At 40.8% G+C, this 18,575-nt stretch overlaps 1 protein-coding gene across 3 annotated transcripts; it reads right to left on the bottom strand.

Moving 5' to 3' along the window:
* Window positions 1–1,896: 1,896 nt before the first annotated feature.
* Window positions 1,897–13,130, bottom strand: SC5D (sterol-C5-desaturase). Of its 3 annotated transcripts, XM_055423237.2 has the most exons (6): window positions 13,016–13,040; window positions 10,983–11,072; window positions 7,592–7,809; window positions 6,699–6,831; window positions 4,187–4,287; window positions 1,897–3,554 (listed from the first exon to the last, which is right to left on the bottom strand). In XM_055423237.2, exons 3-6 carry the CDS (start codon window positions 7,799–7,801, stop codon window positions 3,099–3,101), a joined length of 900 nt encoding a protein of 299 aa, XP_055279212.1. In that variant the 5' UTR covers window positions 7,802–7,809; window positions 10,983–11,072; window positions 13,016–13,040; the 3' UTR covers window positions 1,897–3,098. The 3 variants fall into 3 exon arrangements, with proteins under 3 accessions (XP_055279212.1, XP_055279211.1, XP_055279210.1); XM_055423236.2 differs by lacking the exon at window positions 10,983–11,072 and having other exon boundaries at window positions 13,016–13,130; XM_055423235.2 differs by lacking the exons at window positions 10,983–11,072; window positions 13,016–13,040 and adding an exon at window positions 12,755–12,962.
* Between the last annotated feature and the right edge of the window lie 5,445 nt (window positions 13,131–18,575).

Here is an 18,575-nt window from a genome sequence, read left to right as displayed (position 1 = left end):
TCCTTTTCTTTTTTAAAAAAAAATTCTCTTATTCATTCATTTGGCTGTGCCTAGGCTTAGTTGTGATATGCAGGATCTCTGATTGTGGCATGTAGGTTCTAGTTCCCTGACCAGGGATTGAATCTGTGTCCCCTGCATTGAGATTGTGGAGTCTAAGCCACTGGACCACCAAGGAAGTCCGCTGATTTCCTATCTTATAACCACAAAAAATTTCAAAGGCAAGTCTTTCATTTAATATTCATGTGGGAAGGAATTTAGATCCTCACTTCCATGAGCAATTTCTGAATGCCTCTAAAAGAAAACAGCATGACGTGGTGACTGTGCACAAAAAACAGTTTGTATTACTTAACATAATACTGCTTCATAAGATTAGAACTTAAGAGAGAAGGCAGGGCAGAGACTACTAAGATCTTTGAGGAAACTTCCCTCATAAAGTATATTCTTTCTTTTCTATTAGCTACACAGTATTAAGAATCTAGAGGAAACTTTAACACTCCTAACTGAAGTTACGGAATTAAAAGCACTAAGACATCCAGGGAACGGGTAACTTGAAACACTTTCGAGCTCATTCATTCCCTCAATACCTTTATTGGGACCCTCAAAAAGAGGAAAATACACTACATGGGCATGGCAAAATGGCTAGCTGGTCAAACAACTGGTGACCCTGTCCTCCTAGGAACACAGCTGGACACATTTCCCAGAATCCTTTCCAGTTAGATGGGCCACATGATTAAGTTTCGTCCAAAGCAACATGGGTACTCTACCCTCTTCCCCTGCTGGCTCCTTCAACAGAGAAGACTTTGTAAACTGGGAGAACAGCAGAGCCCAGAGATGGAAGGAACCTGGGTCTCGGGTAATTGTGGAAATCTGTTCACCAACCGGAAACAACCATGCTGGACTTTACATGAGAAAAGAAATAACCTCAGGAAAGTTACCAGCTGGGTTCCAGCGTCCTTACATCAAGGACTTTTACCTGATCAAGAATAAAAGCTCAATAAATACTAGCTTTCATCATTTCGGGAAACAAAGTTTACTTCTTAATTCCCTTTTTTTTCCTCAGGCAGAGAGGAAAACAAGGACCATGGGGATTAGTGAAAAGCTTAGATGCACTGACAAGTTACAAAATACTAAATGGTATACCGGTAGGCTTAAGTGAAGCAACACTGTAACAATAACTTAAACAGAAAGGAAAAAACCAAACATTTCCTTCTGGATCCAAAGCATTAAATTCTATGACTGGTGTCTTGCTAAAAGAATCTAATAAAAGATATGAAATATAAAAAAGTGGCACTCCCTTCTTTCTCCCCTTGATAGCAAGCATTTGGAGATACTCTAAAAGTTTTGACAATCCACATCACTTCTGAGGTTTCACATTGATATAAAATCTGTACAAAGAATATTTTATGCTTTTATAATATTTAACTGATACACTTTAATAAGCCATAATCAACTTTTATTATTTACATAAATAGATTAGACAATACCTTTGCAAACCATGTTTTCCCAACATACTTATATTACAACACATGACATTTCTTAATGAAAGTTATCCATTAAATCTTTTCGCAGAGGGAGTGGGAAGAAGTAAAGAAACAGAAAGGTACTGAAAGAAGATTTCTAAACTAATCTTCAGTGATAGGCCTAAAACATTTGGCAATTATTTCCTTTTATAGAAATCACAGGATTGTAACTTTGAAACATATCAAAAGTGCAGTGCATCAATTTAATTAAAAAAACCAGTAGCATTAAATATATTACCTAGGCATCAAATTTCCCTTTCTACATATATTCAGAGTCACATCATTTTACACCTATTAAATAACAATTGAAAACAATAACCATCAAAATCTTTAATCCCGGATCTGGATTAAACCATGGCAGTAGTAATGTTTTCTAAAATTCCAATGTATCTGTTCATCAATAAAACATAACAGTTGATGATGTCGCCAGAGAGTAAGTTTTCTATGTGTGGAAACACAATAATCTTGTAACACCAGCTATTAATCAGGTTACTGAGCTGATAATACATTAGGATTTTTTTTCAAATCTACGTTTCTACTTGAACAAAGCACAAGTTATCATACCAACACAGTAAGTCCCCTACATACAAACCTTCACATGTCTAACCTTCAAAGATGAGGACATGCGCTCACATATCCAATCACGTAAGTTCACATATCTAGAGTACATTGTCACACGCGTGCATCCTGCACAAGTGGTTGTGCTTTTGTGTACTTTACTGTAGAGTGCTGTAGAGTACAGCATTTTTATTTCAAGCCCAGGATGTCTGAAGCAAGCATAAAAGCAGTGGTAGCTGGTATCCCCTATTGCTGATGATCTGAAGCTCTTCCATCTCCCACCTCCGTGAGTTAGTAACTCTCCTCGCCTGCTCACTCGACGACAGCCCATGTGCCATCTGCTATACTATACTACTGTACTTTTCAAGGTACTGTACTGTAAGAGTAAAGACGTTTATTTTTTGTGCTTTTTACATATTATTTGTGTGAAAAGTCTTATAAATCTATTACAGACCGGTACTATATAGCCAATTGTGTTGGCTGGATAGATGAGCTAACTTTGTTGGACTTACAGACAAATCTGACTTACGAACATGGCTCTCGGAATGCAACTTGTTTTTATGTAGGGAACTTACTGTACCAAATACTTAGTCATTCCTGATACGAGGAACCATCTTCATATTAGTACTTCTTTGTTATGCCGTTTAGTCTTGATGTCATTAAGCACAATGAACTTTACTTTAATGAATATGAACAAATTAAGGCAAAAGGACATAGCCCAGTCCCCTCAATAATTTATCCTCTATCTTTTAAAAAACTGCTGTTGAGGCTATACAAATTACAGATCCGCTGGCCAGAAACACACAACTTGTCCCTTAGACCAACATCCAGTATCTGGAGCCCGAGGTTAAAATCGTGGTACACATGGCACGTTCCCTTGATCTACCATTATGAGCATTCCTCAGCTATACCCACAATACTGATTTTTCAAATGATACTGTTCACTTGCTATGCCTCCTTGCGGTAATGAATGTAGATTATTTTTCCCTGATTAAAAATGTTTAATAATTGGGAAATAATCTACTCAGTCTTTGTACACGCTCCATTGAATAGTTTTTCATTTTTATAACCATTTCCTTCATGGCTACTGTGTTTTTCTTCTGCCATTTTCTTCACATAATTAAGGGGTCCATTCCCCTCAAAGGAGGAGGGATTTCTGAATGAGCCTCCAATTCTATCCCACAAGGTGAAATACTGTCCATAATTATAGTCAAAGAGCATATGGTGGTCTGTGTGATGAGCCGAGCCATTAATAAAAGGCTTTAAGAGCTGGGGAACACGAAAATCACCATCATGAATGGAAATTGTCCAGATATTGACCAAGATGTACAAGCCTAAATAAACTACCTTGTGTAACGGGAAGATAAAAGGGTATATGTGGTAAGGCAGACTCTGAAAGAAGCCGTCCAGAGGGTGAAAAGCGTGACTCGCAAATGGAGTTGGAATCTTCCAGATATGATGAGGTTTGTGTAAGCGCTATAGAAGAAGAAAAGACCATGTTAATGCCATAGACTTTACCCAGTGCAACATTCTACTTAGCTTTTCATGCTCATGGTGTGGGAAATGACCTATCTGAAAAAATCCTGTTGAATTTAGCAAATTACTTTAGAAAATCCCCAAGACAGCAAGATTTTTAGCACAGCACTTGCAGATTCATAAAGGATACAAACAAAATGTACCTGGTACCTATCATGACTAAGGCTGCTGCTGCTGCTGCTGCTAAGTCACTTCAGTCGTGTCCGACTCTGTGTGACCCCATAGAGGGCAGCCCATCAGGCTTCCCCGTCCCTGGGATTCTCCAGGCAAGAACACTGGAGTGGGTTGCCATTTCCTTCTCCAATGTGTGAAAGTGAAAAGGGAAAGTGAAGTCGCTCAGTCATGTCTGACTCGTAGCGACCCCATGGACTGCAGCCTACCAGGCTCCTCGGTCCATGGGATTTTCTAGGCAAGAGTACTGGAGTGGCTTGCCATTGCCTTCTCCGTGACTAAGGCTACTTAGGCATTTAATAAGTTAGAGGAAATTCTTGAAAACAAGACAGGATTTATAGTTATCCACTGCTGAAACGTGTATTTTCTCTCTTCCTCTACAAATGAGTCAAGCTTATTACCTTATATACAAGTTTATGATGAAGGCCTCTGTGAATCCAGTAGATCAGCATGTCAGTGAAGAAGAGAAAGGACAAGACACTAGCAACGAGTTGAAACCAGCCTACAAGAGACAAAAGGGCATGGCAGAATCAAGATTCAGCTCCTAGGATCAGTTTACTTTTTCTCCCCCTCTTAATATATTTTTTAACTTTTTACTTTGTATTGGGTTATAGCCAATTAACAATGGTGTGATAGTTTCAGGTGAGCAGTGAAGGGACTCAGCCATACATACACATGTATCCCTTCTCCTCCAAACTCCCCTCCCATCCAGGTTGCCACGTAACACTGAGCAGAGTTCCCTATGCTATACAGTAGGTCCTTTTTGGTTATCCATTTTAAATATAGCAGTGTGTACATGTTGATCCCAAACTCCCTAACTATCTGTCCTTCCCCCCGCAGCAACCATAAGTTTGTTCACAGGTTATTTTTGACAAGTCCATCTAAGGAGACAAACAGGATACTAGACCCAAACACTGCCAACTATCTGCTTTGTTAATTCAATGCATCACAACCTCCATCTCCCTTGACTCTGGGATCTGTTCATTCTCCTCTCATAAAAACTTGAAGTGTCCTACCTAAATATTTCTTAATTCAACTGTGAGGATACTTACGAAACAGAAAGAGTATACTCCTATGGTATCTTTAATAATTAAATGCTGGAGAATAATGTTATTTATTTTTCCTTTCATAAAATCTTCGTAACACACATCTTCACATATTTTACCTCCTCTGTTTTGAATTTTATTTTCCACAAACTACTTTAAGCCACGGCATTATGAGCATTTACTCTGTAACCCAACTCCTTCTGACCTTTCCAACCTCATCTACTCATGTATTAACCAGCCTGGTTCACTTAGCATCCTCCCAACATCTTCAGAATCTTGCCTCTGTATCTTTACTCAAACCTCTCTCCTTTTACTTTTATTCATAATTCAGCCCACCTTCCAAGGCAGAGCCAATTCAGCACCTGGTGCGTGACTTTTGTTCCCTCCTTTGAAAACTAAACTTTTACTAGGAGAGCAGGGGTGCGGATGCCAGCAAGCGCGGATTTCAGTCCCAGATCCACCCCTTACTTGTCAAGTGAGCTCAGCAAGTTACTGAAACTCTTCTGTACACTTCATTTACTCACCTCTAAAGGAGCATATAGTAGTACCTACCGCATAGGATTAATATAGAATAAGATGGAGTGATGACACGTGAAAAGCTTAGAACTAAAGCTGGTACATATGAACAACAAATTTTAACTATGTATTATTCTTACTTTCTAATACTAGATACTAGAAATGTACCTTGATGAAGTAATTCCAGAATTTCACAGAACTATAGTTTAGTCACTATAGCACTTTATAATAGAAAAACAAGAAACAATCTAAAGATCTAAAAGTATGGATCATTTAAACAAAGTTTATTTAAATGGATATTTATGCAGTGTAATTCTAAAACTAACTGGCATGAAAACATGGGCACAAACATTGGCAAGAAAAAAAAAAAAATCACAGAGTCCACACCAGCATGCATAGCAAGGCTTTCAATTTTGTGATATAAATAATGATGGATTTTTTAAAAAAATAAGGGATGATAGATTTTAAAAAAAAAATTGTCTTCTGATTTTTTATAAGTGTCGATTGCTGCTGCTGCTAAGTCACTTCAGTCGTGTCCGACTCTGTGCGACTCCATAGACGGCAGCCTACCAGGCTCCCCTGTCCCTGGGATTCTCCAGGCAAGAACACTGGAGTGGGTTGCCATTTCCTTCTCCAATGTGTGAAAGTGAAAAGGGAAAGTGAAGTCGCTCAGTCATGTCCGACTCATAACGATCCCATGGACTGCAGCCTACCAGGCTCCTCCATCCATGGGATTTTCTAGGCAAGAGTACTGGAGTGGCTTGCCATTGCCTTCTCCGAAGTGTCGATTACTTGAGAGTTTTTTTTTTTTGGGGGGGGGGATGCTTGAATTAAATATAGGTAATAGGAAACAAATTCAAGGCTCTAGCTCTGATGATGCCAATCTTCTCCTGGGCACAATATCATTTACAAGAAAGACTTTAAAGTTGAGTTGAAATTAAAGAAATGCACATATGTGGTAGGACATGAATGAATTAAAGTAGAATACTGAAAACAAACTGGGCTTCCCAGGTGGAACTAGTGGAAACCTGCCTGCCAATGCAGGAAACGTAAGAGACGTGGGTTCGATCCCTGGGTCAGGAAAATCCCCTGGAAGAGGGCATGGCAACCCACTCCAGTATTCTTTCCTGGAGAATTCCATGGACAGAGGAGCCTGGCAGGCTACAGTCGATATGGCCGCAAAGAGTCAGACACAACTGAAGCAACCAAGCACGCACACATAAAAGCAAATGGAAAATTTTTTAATTATTTTGAAGAAAAGAAGAGACAGATTTGACTCTTTCAAGAAATCCATCTGTGCCTGAAGTTTACACTATATATAGAAACTCTTACACCATATATGGAAACTCACCATATGGAAACTCTCCTATGCCGTCATAGAGTTTGCTGTAACCTCTCACCTCCAGCAGGAACAGTGAAACCGTGGGGATGCTCATCCACGGCATTGACTGGACAGAATGCATAATCTCTCGAGAGACTTGATTCTGAAAATGAAGTTTCCAATACTTACAAAGCACAGAATCTATGTTAAACAAAACTAGCACACAATTGTTCCAGATTGGATTTTGAACGTCTCTTTTATGTGAAGGCACTTACCTCCAAACGGCTTCTACTAAAATGTTACTGCTTGGGCAGGGGTGTGTAAGAAAAACATTCCTTTTGCAGGAAGCAAATGCAACAAATATTTCAAATTCTAAAACTTTTTTTCCCCTTCCTACAAAATCTCTATTCCAAATTTCTATTTACAGAATAATCATTTATTTCATAATTAACTTCCACCCCCAACCCTCTCTACCTTTTCCCCCACTCTTTGCAGTGACTGACAAATACAAGTAACTGAAACAGAAAAGTCACTAAACAGGTCTATATCTGCTGAGTTTGGATTATCTAGTCAAAAACTATATACACAGTAAAAGCATATTTCAGTTTGTGAAAGTTTAATATTAAAACAATTATACAAATGTATACATTTATTTATTCATCACTATTAGCAAAGAAATTCTTGTCTATGTGTCTAGCAAGACCAGGTTTACAGTTTAAAAAAAAAAGTACAGTTTATTTATCTGTTTAAATTAAGGAAAGGAGACAGAGGACTAGTTCTTCCAAAAATATCCCATTTGGAGCCAGTTTTAGAAACTCTAAAGGTTATAACCAGTTTAATCTGAAACTCTCACAAATATTGATACATCACATTGCTATTTTTACTGTAATAGTAATTAAACAATAGATAAGAAAACCACTTACCTTTAAAAATTGTGGGTGTTTCATTAATAAATGATCATAGACAAAATAATAACTCAGTGTTGCAAAGAAGAAATACAGTATATAAGCACCGAGATTTGTTACAATCAGGAGAGTGATAGCTTGTCGGAAGATGTTGTCCTCTGGCCATGTGGCTGGATATATGTACGGTGTAAAAAAATAATAATCTGCAATATTGAGTACAAGATCCATCTTAGCCCCTAAAGGATAAACAGGTAACAACAATTACTTTCCCATGTTGACATTGCTCAAAGCAAAAATTTTTCAGAAAAAATATACATGAAGTTCCTGCTTTCATAAGCATATGAAGTACAAGCCTGCTGCTACTACAATCCTATAAATGCCATCATTAGAGCCAGAAGGGGTCTTCAGTGTCATCTCTGGACTAGGGTCCAGCCTCTTCATCTTATATGCGGGACACCAAAGCTCAGTGAGAAAAACTGGGGCCCACAAAACTTCTTCCCCAAGGCCAGGCTAATGGGTGGCACTAAGTCCAGATCTAATTGCATCTCAGTGTTTGCTTCAACTATATCCTGTTGACAGAGGACATGGTAATAGCTAGCATGCAAATAGCAAAGGCATTTAGGTAAATGGCTTTCTCCTTCTGCTACAAGTTTCAGCGGCATATTTCAGAGACTTTTGCTTCAGTGCTGAAACTTCAGGTCGATTTCCTAAAAGGGATCTATGATGTGACCACAACCATAAAAGTCAGGGACTATTATTTTTGTGACTGGCCCGGACTCTCATTGATGGAACAAGAGATGTATTCTTGACACTGAAAACTAGAATACATTTATTCCCCCCGCCCCCCGCCCCCCACCCCCCAGCAGTCAGGGGTTGGCAAACTGTGGTCCCACAGGGCCTGCACCCAGTGCCTGTTTCTGTAAAGAAGCTTTGCTGAAACACAGCTATGTCCACATGAGTCTATTATATTGTCTACAGCTGCCTCTCTGTACTACAAAGTCAAGGTTGAGTCACAGTAACAGACACAGCACGGCTCACAAAGCTGTTCATTATCTAGCCCCTTGAAAGGGAGGTAGGCCAGCTCCTGTTTCCAGATGCTTAAACTCTGAAAAACTGAAGTTGGTCCTGCATATAATATTCAGCAAATTCAGTCGGTTTCCATGGGCTGATCACTGACTCCATCACTGACAATCTATTTTCTCATTCTTCACTGCACTGTTGGTAGTGAGAAATGTGCCCAGTATTCTAAACAGCCCTCATCTGTAACTAAAACTTTTGAACAACAGCAACAATAAGAAAAATGAGTCTGAAAATTGCCATTGGGTTTTCAGTCTCTTAAAATCAAATTCTGGAAGTTCTTTATTTATTAGGGCGTTTAGCCCCTTGTTTATGATATGAGTTGCAAGCATTTTTTCTCACTTTGACAGAGAAGAAAATTTATAATCAACTAATACAGATACTAGATATTGACATATATCCTTCATCATATATTGTTAATTCACTCAAACAACAATTAAGTATCAAGAACTACACCAGGTGACAAGCATACAAAGATTAAATTAAAGAGTCAGTCTAAATCCATCTTCAAAAAGCAGCTATAGGAAGGAATAGTTCCATCAATAAGACAAGTACTATAATCAGGTTGCTGTTTAGTTGCTAAGTTGTGTCCGACCCCTTTGGGACCCCATGAACTGTAGCCTGCCAGGTTCTTTTGTCCATGGGATTTCCCAGGCAAGAATACTAGAGTGGGTTGTCATTTCCTTCTCCAGGGTATCTTTCCAACCCAGGGATTGAACCTGCATCTCCTGCATTGGGAGGTGGATTCTTTACCACCAGGTCACCCAGAAGCCCTAGAATAAAGGTACATATATGCAAATTGCATGAAATTAGAAAAGACAACACAACTATCTCCTATTACAACAGAAGGCTGTACAGTGAAGTACTTTGATTTGGGCTTTGAAGGACATTACCAGAAAAAAAGGGGGGGGGATAATTATTTCAATTAGAAATAACAACTGCAAAGGCATGGAAAGGCCATGGTACATTCATGGCTCATGGGATGTGGCAAGGTGGATGCTTAACAGTGTGACAAGGGTGAAGCAGAGGGAAAAAAACAGAAGATGAACCTGGTAAAAGGAAACTAGCGTCAAATTGCTTTTGCTATTGGATCTGGTGCCCCGCTAAGGAATTTGAACTTTCCCTCACACATGACGGGGGAGACATGAAAGACTTTCGATGAGGAAAGAGGTATAAACAGACCCATATTTTATAAAAACTGTTGCATTAGGAATGTATTATACTGATAAGACACAGGGAGACTGGTTGCTCCTAACTAGTGTGGCAGACTAACCTAGAGAGCATGACTGCCTGACCTCAGACAACAGTTGTAAGAATAGACACATTCATCAGAGACTAAGAAGTCTAATGGGAGTTTGGGACTAGCAGATGCAAACTATTATATACAGAAAGAATAAACAACAAGATCCTACTATATAGCACAGGGAACATATTCAACCTGTTATAAACCATAATGGAGAAAAGTATGAAAAACTATCATCAGAAACTAATAAAACTCTGTAAATCAACTATACATCAATTAAAAAAAGAAATCTAGGATGATTGTGAGATTTTTACCTTGTCTGAATGGATGATGATGTTATCAAAATAGGGAATATTGTGGAGCTAGTGTATTTGGGTGCAATAGGAACTTTTGGGGTACGAGGAATGATGGGTTCAGTTTGGGTCTTAAGTCTAATTGCTGTGGCTCATCTGGACTCCTGGATAAAAGCAGTAGACTACATGCAAACATGAATCTGAAGATCAAAAGGAGCCTAGCTGTAGCCAAAGTTGAAGCCATAAAGGACAGAGCAGCAGGTCAAGTACATTAAGTAAGATCAGAAACAAACATTTAAGAAGGACCTAACAACTGAAAAGAATACTGTTATACCACTAAAGGTTGCTTCCCTAGTGGTTCGGATGGTAAAGAAACTGCCTGCAATACAGGAGACCTGGGCTCGATCCCTGGGTTGGGAATATCACCTGGAGAAGGAAAGGGCAACCCATGCCAGTATTCTTGCCTGGAGAATCCCATGGACAGAGAAGCCTGGGAGGCTAAGTTCATAGGGTTGCAGAGAGTCAGACATGACTAAAGCAAATTAGCATACACATACACAGACTTTAAAGGTTGGCAGGAGCTGGTGAACAAGTCTTGCATATTACCCATAATACCAAACAGCCATAATTCCATATACAGTAAGTCTCCTACACACACATGAATTCTGTTCCTAAGTCCAACAAAGTCAGCCAAAGTATCCAACAACACAACTGGCTACACAGTACTGTTCTGTAATAGGTTTATAATGCTTTTCACATAAAGAATACACAAAAAACAAAACATTTTTAATCTTACCATACAATACCTTGAAAAGTACAGTAGTACAGTACAATAGCTGGCATACAGACAGGGGCTGGCATCGCAACAGGCAAGAAGACTTATTGACTAGAGGAGGAACAATAGGAGAGAGAAGGAGGGCGATGGAAGAGCTGAAGGACTGTCAGCAATAGGAGACAGAAGGCAAGCTGCAACTTCACTGACGGTGACGGAATGCACGTTCACACCTTTGAAAGTTCAAAACTTGAAGGTTCCTATGTAGGGGACTTAGTATAGCATCTGGAATAGTACCGTGTAGCCAAAAATAACTCGAACATTAACCATAGGCATTCTTTAACTTTTTAAAAATACTTAACTTTTAATATTCGATGTAAGTAAAGACTTTAATAAGCTCTCAGTCTCTACCCATTAAAAAAAACTCTTAACTGAAGACCATGCGAGTTGTATTGATTTGCATATTCCCTGTATATAACTGCTGTGATAGCAAACCAGTACCTGGAAGAAAGGAGGAAATGCACCTGAGACCATCTGGAGGCAGCTGAGAAACTGTGAGAGAAAACCTGTTTTAAAGTTTTTTCAGAATTTGTGGGATGTAGTAATCAGGTATTCACAAATATATTGCTGTAATTTCTGACATCTAAAAAAACAGTTTGAAATCACTAACAATTATGATCTCAAAACTGCAATTCAATTTTGAAGTTTATATTCAAACCCACATCCATGAAACGGAGAAAGAATATCTAGGTTAGGTTACAGAACTGTTCTAAGATTTAGAGCTGAAGTATAGGGTGTGGCATTATCTAACATGTGGAACCTCGTCAACAAACAGGAGCTATTATTACTACTGTTACAGGAACCACAGCTGAGTCAAAATTACTCTAACCTAAGGCAGAAAAAAGTGTTATTTGATTTTAAAAAATCGCTCATTTCCAGTATCAACATTTACTATATATGAGGTGCTGTAAATATTAACTTATTTAACCCTTTCAAGATACACGCTAAAAGTTAGGTACTAGCATTATTCTTATAAGAAATCTGGACACAAAATTCCCAGAGCGATCAAGTAAACAAATGCTGGCGCTGGGATTCAGTCACCCTCAGGCTGATTGCAAAATCCACAGACTTCAACCAAGTTCTACTGCCTTTTCATCACTATCTTTTCTGCTCCTTAAATTTTTAAATTCTCAGTAACCTTACAAGCTCACATACTTTTGCATACAGTTTTAAAGTGTTTATACCCCTAAAGCCAGGGGCTCTATAGCCATCTTAATTACACGACAATAACTGGGGCTTGCACAAATAATTACCAGTTCTTCAACCTAATTCCTTTGCCCTTTGGGGGAAAAAAAAAAATCCCCCAAGAACGCTTTACTAGCGTTCAGTGGACTAACTTGGCTCGTAATGCTGCTGCTGCTAAGTCGCTTCAGTCGTATCCGACTCTGTGCGACCCCACAGACAGCAGCCCACCAGGCTCCGCCGTCCCTGGGATTCTCCAGGCAAGAGCACTGGAATGGGGTGCCACTGCCTTCTCCGGCTCGTAATAGATTTTCGCAATAGCCAACATCAAACATTTCATTTTCTTCAGGTCCATTCTCATGTTTTGTTTCTTTCCCGTCCAAGCCTCCTCGTGCCTGAAATACGCGCTCTGGCCAGGCAGAGGCCCCTAACCTGGAGGTCTCTGGCCGCCACGCGCCTCCCGCCAGCCCCCGGCCGGCGCGCGTACCCCGCGCCCCGCACTCGCCCCATCACTGCCCCCCACCTAGAAGGATGTTTTCAGGACACCCAGCTACCTGCTTGTCCCTGCCAAGGGTCAGCGCAGGAGTCCTTGAGCCAAACTGCGCAGACAGAGCCCCAGGTCCTGCCCAGTGCCATACGTCCAGGAAGCAGGCAACAAACGCCAGGGGCATGAGGGAGAGGGGAGCGACAGACACGCTCTCAACCCCAGCTCCTGCGTCTTGCCGAAGTCTCTCCACGCACCCCCCACCCCTTTCTTCTCACGCATCCGCTCAGGTGTATTCGGCCTCCGTTCCCAGCCCCCACGTCATCCTTACCTAGAAAGAATCGGCCGCCCGCTGCCCGGCTGCCGAGCTAGTGGATTGCCGCGGTCAGCCAAGCAGCCGAAGTCGGGAAGGGCGTAGCCTGACCTCACGCTCGCGGCGGCCGGCGCCGCCAGCCAATCAGAGGCTAGCGACATAAGCTGATATGACGGCAGATCGCGCGACTTGGCAGACGGCGGCTCTCAGCGGTCACGTGGGCGCCGCGCGCTCGGCCACTCCCCTTTCGCCCCTCTGCCGCTGAAGGGAGGCGGAGACCCGATTTAGGTACCAAGGTGGCAGAGGGTGGGGACTTAGGTTGGATGGCATCGCCGACTCGATGGACATGGGTTTGAGTGAACGCCGGGAGTTGGTGATGGACAGGGAGGCCTGGCGTGCTGTGATTCACGGGGTCGCAAAGAGTCGGACACGACTGAGCGACTGAACTGAACTTTGTTTTTTTGCTTTCTCACTGGCACTGGCGTTTGTAACGCAAAGTCCTGTAGGAAGCAGGTTTCAGTTCAGTTCAGTCTAGCGGTCAGTTGTGTCCGATCCCGTGGATTGCAGCACGCCAGGCTTCCCTGTCCATCACCAACTCCCGGAGCTTGCTCAAACTCATGTCCTTCCAGTGGGTGATGCCATCCAACCATCTCATCCTTTGCTGTCTCCTTCTCCTCCCCACTTCAGTCTTTCCTTGCATTAAGCTCTTTTCCGATGAGTCAGTTCTTCCTATCAGGTGGCCAAAGTATTGAAATTTCAGCTTCAGCACCAGTCCTTCCAATGAACATTCAGGACTGATTTCCTTTAGGATTGACTGGTTTGATCTCCTTGCAGTCCAAGGGACGCTCAAGAGTCTTCTCCAACACCACAGTTCAAAAGCATCAATTCTTTAGCGCTCAGCTTTCTTTATAGTCCAACCCTCACATCCATACATGATTACTGGAAAAACCATAGCCTTGGCTAGACGGACCTTTGTTGGGAAAGTATGTCTTTGCTTTTTAATATGCTGTCTAGGTTCGTCATAGCTATTATTCCAAGGAGCAAGCGTCTTTTAATTTCATGGCTGCAGTCACCATCTGGAGTGATTTTGGAGCCCAAGAAAATAGTGTGTCATTGTTTCTATTGTTTCCCCATTTATTTACCATGAAGAGATGGAACCAGATGCCATGATCTTAGTTTTCTGAATGTTGAGTTGTAAGTCAACTTTTTCACTCTCCTCTTTCACCTTGATCAAGAGGCTCTTTAGTTCTTTGCTTTCTGCCATAAAGGTGATATCATTTGCATATCTGAGGTTATTGATATTTCTCCTGGCAATCTTGATTCCAGCTTGTGCTTCAGTCAGCCTAGCATTTAGCATGATGTACTCTGCATATAAGTTAAATAAACAGGGTGACATATAAGCCTTGATGTACTCCTGTCCCAGTTTGGAACCAGTCTGTTGTTCCATGTCCAGTTCTAACTGTTGCTTCTTGACTTGCACACAGATTTCTCAGGAAGCAGGTAAGGTGGTCTGGTATCACCATCTCTTTAAGAATTTTCCGCAGTTTGTTGTGATCCACACAGTCAAAGGCTTTGGCATAGTCAATAAAGCTGAAGTAGATGTTTTTCTGGAACTGTCTTGCTTTTTTGATGATCCAACAGATGTCGGCAATTTGATCTCTGGTTCCTCTGCCTTTTCTAAATCCAGCTTGAACATCTGGAAGTTCACAGTTCACATACTGTTGAAGCCTGGCTTGGAGAGTTTTGAGCATTACTTTGCTAGTATGTGAGATGAGTGAATTGTGTGGTAGTTTGAACATTCATTGGCATTGCCTTTCTTTGGGATTGGAATGAAAACTGACCTTTTCCAGTCCTGTGGCAGGTTTACAGTTGCAAAAAGTCCTTACTGTGCCTTGAAGGAAGTACCTATTGCCATTGATCTGTGTGTTGGAAGCATTTTCAGCTTAAGAAGGCATAAGTTGTTTGTCACTTTGCTAGTACCTGTTTCTCAATCTGGGGCCTACTCTTTTCTATAACATTAAGTGATTTGAATTTTGCCAGACCAGATTAGGTAGTGTTGAAATGCCAAAATCTCTTTGTAGTACAGATAAAGCAGATTTATAAAAGCTAATTAGTAAATCTGTAGATCCCTAGATGTTTGCTCTTGCATGGGAATGTGTAGTTTTTACTTTTGTAGTTATTAGCTTTTCTAACTATGAATTGCAGTGGTCACACTTGTGAATAGACCTTCCTGGAAACCTCAGTGGAGTCGTTAGCAAAGTCCAACCAGCACTATCCAACCAGTTTAGAGTTTCCTGGAAATAAAGAGTCAGGCCACACCAGACCTGCTAGATCAGAAACTCTAGGAGGACCTCAAGAAGTTGGATTTAACAAACTGAGTTGATTCCAGTGTTTGATGAAGTTTGGGCATGACTGATCCAGTGAATATACTTTAATGATAAAATTTGGGCACCGCTGCTCTTTTCCTCATTGAGGACTGGAAAGCAAAAGTAGAAAGACAAGAGATGCCTGGAGTAACATACAACTTTGGCCTTGGGTTACAAAATGAAGCAGGGCAAAGGCTAAAAGAGTTTTGCCAAGAGAATGCACTGGTCATACACACACCCGCTTCCAACAACACAAGAGAAGACTTTACATGTGGACATCACCAGATGGTCAATACCAAAACTGGATTGATTATATTCTTTGCAGCCAGAGATGGAGAGGTTCTATACAGTCAGCAGAGAAAAAAAAAAAAAGACCTGGAGCTGACTAACACTCAGATCATGAACTCCTTATTGCAAAATTCAGACTTAAATTGAAGAAAGTAGGGAAACCACTAGGACCATTCAGGTATGACCTAAATGAAATCTTTTACAATTATACAGTGGAAGTGACAGATAGATTCAAGGGATTAGATCTGATAGACAGAGTGCCTGAAGAACTACGGAGGGAGGTTCATGACATTGTACAGGAAGCAGTGATCAAGACCATCCCCAAGAAAAAGAAATGCAAAAAAGCAAAATAGTTGTCTGAGGAGGCCTTACAAATAGCTGAAAAAAGAAGAGAAGTGAAAGGCAAAGGAGGAAAGGAAAGATATTGCCATTTGAATACAGGATTCCAAAGAATAGTAAGGCAAGATAAGAAAGCCTTCCTCAGTGATCAGTAAAAAGAAATAAACAATAGAATGTGAAAGACTAGTGATCTCTTCAGGAAGATTAGAGATACCAAGGGAACATTTCATGCAAAGATGAGCACAACAAAGTACACAAATAGTATGGACCTAACAGAAGCTGAAGGTATCATAAAGATGTGACAAGAATACTCAGAAAAACTATACAAAATAGATGTTTATGACGCAGATAACCAGGAAGGTGTGATCACTCACCTAGAGCCAGACACCCTGGAGTGCGAAGTGAGATGGGCCTTCGGCAGCATCACTACAAACAAAGCTACTGGAGGTGATGGAATTCCAGTTGAGCTCTTTCAAATCCTAAAAAATGATGCTGTTAAAGTGCTACACTCAATATGCCAGCAAATTTGGAACACCCAACTGTGACCACAGGACTGGAAAAGTCAGCTTTCATTCCAGTCCCAAAGAAAGGCAATGCCAAAGCATGTTTAAACTGCTGCACAATTGCACTCATCTCACATGCTAGCAAAGTATTGCTCAAAATTCTTCAAGCTAGGCTTCAAAGTAGGTGAACTGTGAACTTCCAGAAGTTCAAGCTGGTTTTAGAAAAGGCAGAGGAACCAGAGATCAAATTGCCAACATCTGTTCGATCATGATGTTGGATCAACATCTCTTGTTTGAAAAAACAAGAGAGTTCCAGAAAAACATCTACTTTAGCTTTATTGACTATGCCAAAGCCTTTGACTGTGTAGATCACAACAAACTGGAAAATTCTTAAATAGATGGTGATAACAGACCACCTTGCCTGCCTCCTGAGAAATCTGTGTGCAAGTCAAGAAGCAACAGTTAGAACTGGACATGGAACAACAGACAGACTGGTTCCAAACTGGGAAAGGAGTACATGAAGGCTGTATATTGTCACCCTGCTTATTTAAGTCATATGCAGAGTACATCATGCTAAATGCCAGGCTGACTGAAGCACAAGCTGGAATCAAGATTGCCAGGAGAAATATCAATAACCTTATATATGCAGATGGTACCACCCTTATGGCAGAAAACGAAGAAAAACTAAAGAAACTTTTGATGAAAGTGAAAGAGGAGAGTAAAAAAATTGGCTTAAAACTCAACATTCAAAAAACTGAAATCATGGAAACTTAACGTTAACATATGTAAAATAGATAGCCAGTGGGAATTTGCTGTATGGCTCAGAAAACTCAAACAGGGGCTGTGTATCAACCTAGATGGGTGGGATGGAGAGGGAGATGGAAGGGAGACTCAAAAGGGAGAGGATATATGTATACCTATGGCTGATTCATGTTGACAGAAAACAACACAATTCTGTAAAGCAATTCTACTTCAATTAAAAAATAATTAAAAAAAACCACTAAGATCATGGCATCTGGTCCCATCATTTCATGGCAAATAGATGGGGAAACAATGGAAACAGTAACAGACTTTATTTTCTTGGGTTCCAAGATCACTGCAGATGGTGACTGCAGCCATGAAATTAAAAGACGCTTGGAAGAAAAGCTATGACCCACCTAGACAGCATATTAAAAAATAGAGACATTATTTTACCAACAAAGGTCCATCTAGTCAAAGATATGTTTTTTCCAGTAATAATGTATGGATGTGAGAGTTGGACCATAAAGAATGCTGAGCACAGAAGAATTGATGTTTTTGAACTGTGGCGTTGGAGAAGACTCTTGAGAGTCCCTTGGACAGCAACGAGATCCAATCAGTCAATCCTAAAGGAAATCAGTCCTGAATGTTCATTGGGAGGACTGATGATGAAGCTGAAACTCCAATAGGTTGGCCACCTGATGTGAAGAACTGATTCATAGGAAAGACCCTGAATGCTGGGAAAGATTGAAGGTGGGAGAAGAAGAGGATGACAGAAAATGAGATGGTTGGATGGCATCATCGACTTGATGGACATGAGTTTGAGCAAGCTCCAGGAGTTGGTGATAGACAGGGAGGCCTGGTGTGCTGTAGTCCATGGGGTCACATAGTGTCGGACATGACTGAATAACTGAACTGAACTGTCCTAGTGAATTTGTCCATTTGAAGAAAATCTGACTAGTACTTAGGTTTTGCCCCCTCCAGAGTAACAAATAGAAGAAATTATGTGAAGTGGGAGATGACAAACCTAAGGAAGGGATATTTCCATTTCATTATAGGACGATCATAAGTGCTGCAGTGTAAGGGGAGAAAATTTCAGCTGTGCTTCCCTAATGGCTCAATAGTAACAAATCTGCCTGCCAGTGCAGGAGATGTGGGTTTGATCCCTGGTTCATGAAGTACCCTGGAGAAGGAAATGGCAACCCAACCAGCAGTCTTGGCGTGGGAAATCCCATGGACAGAGGAGTCTGGCAGGCTACAGTACATGGGGTTGCAAAGACACAGGACATGACTTAGCAGCTAAACAACAATAATCTTGAAAACCTTTTATATGAGTATTGTTTT

This window comes from Moschus berezovskii, chromosome 14, assembly GCF_049115385.1.
Source record: "Moschus berezovskii isolate FMDL1 chromosome 14, NW_MosBer_1.0, whole genome shotgun sequence".
Taxonomy (NCBI): domain Eukaryota; kingdom Metazoa; phylum Chordata; class Mammalia; order Artiodactyla; family Moschidae; genus Moschus; species Moschus berezovskii.
Note: the sequence above shows the minus strand (reverse complement) of the source record. Positions and strands in the feature narration are given on the sequence as shown.

Excerpts from the sequence above, each read along its gene's own strand:
- SC5D (XM_055423235.2), bottom strand. The coding sequence starts at position 12,836 with ATGGCACTGGGCAGGACCTGGGGCTCTGTCTGCGCAGTTTGGCTCAAG. Across the intron at positions 7,810-12,754 it reads CCCTTGGCAGGGACAAGCAG|GGGCTAAGATGGATCTTGTA; the intron begins GTAGCTGGGTGT and ends TTTATCCTTTAG. Across the intron at positions 6,832-7,591 it reads AACACCCACAATTTTTAAAG|AATCAAGTCTCTCGAGAGAT; the intron begins GTAAGTGGTTTT and ends CTTCATTTTCAG.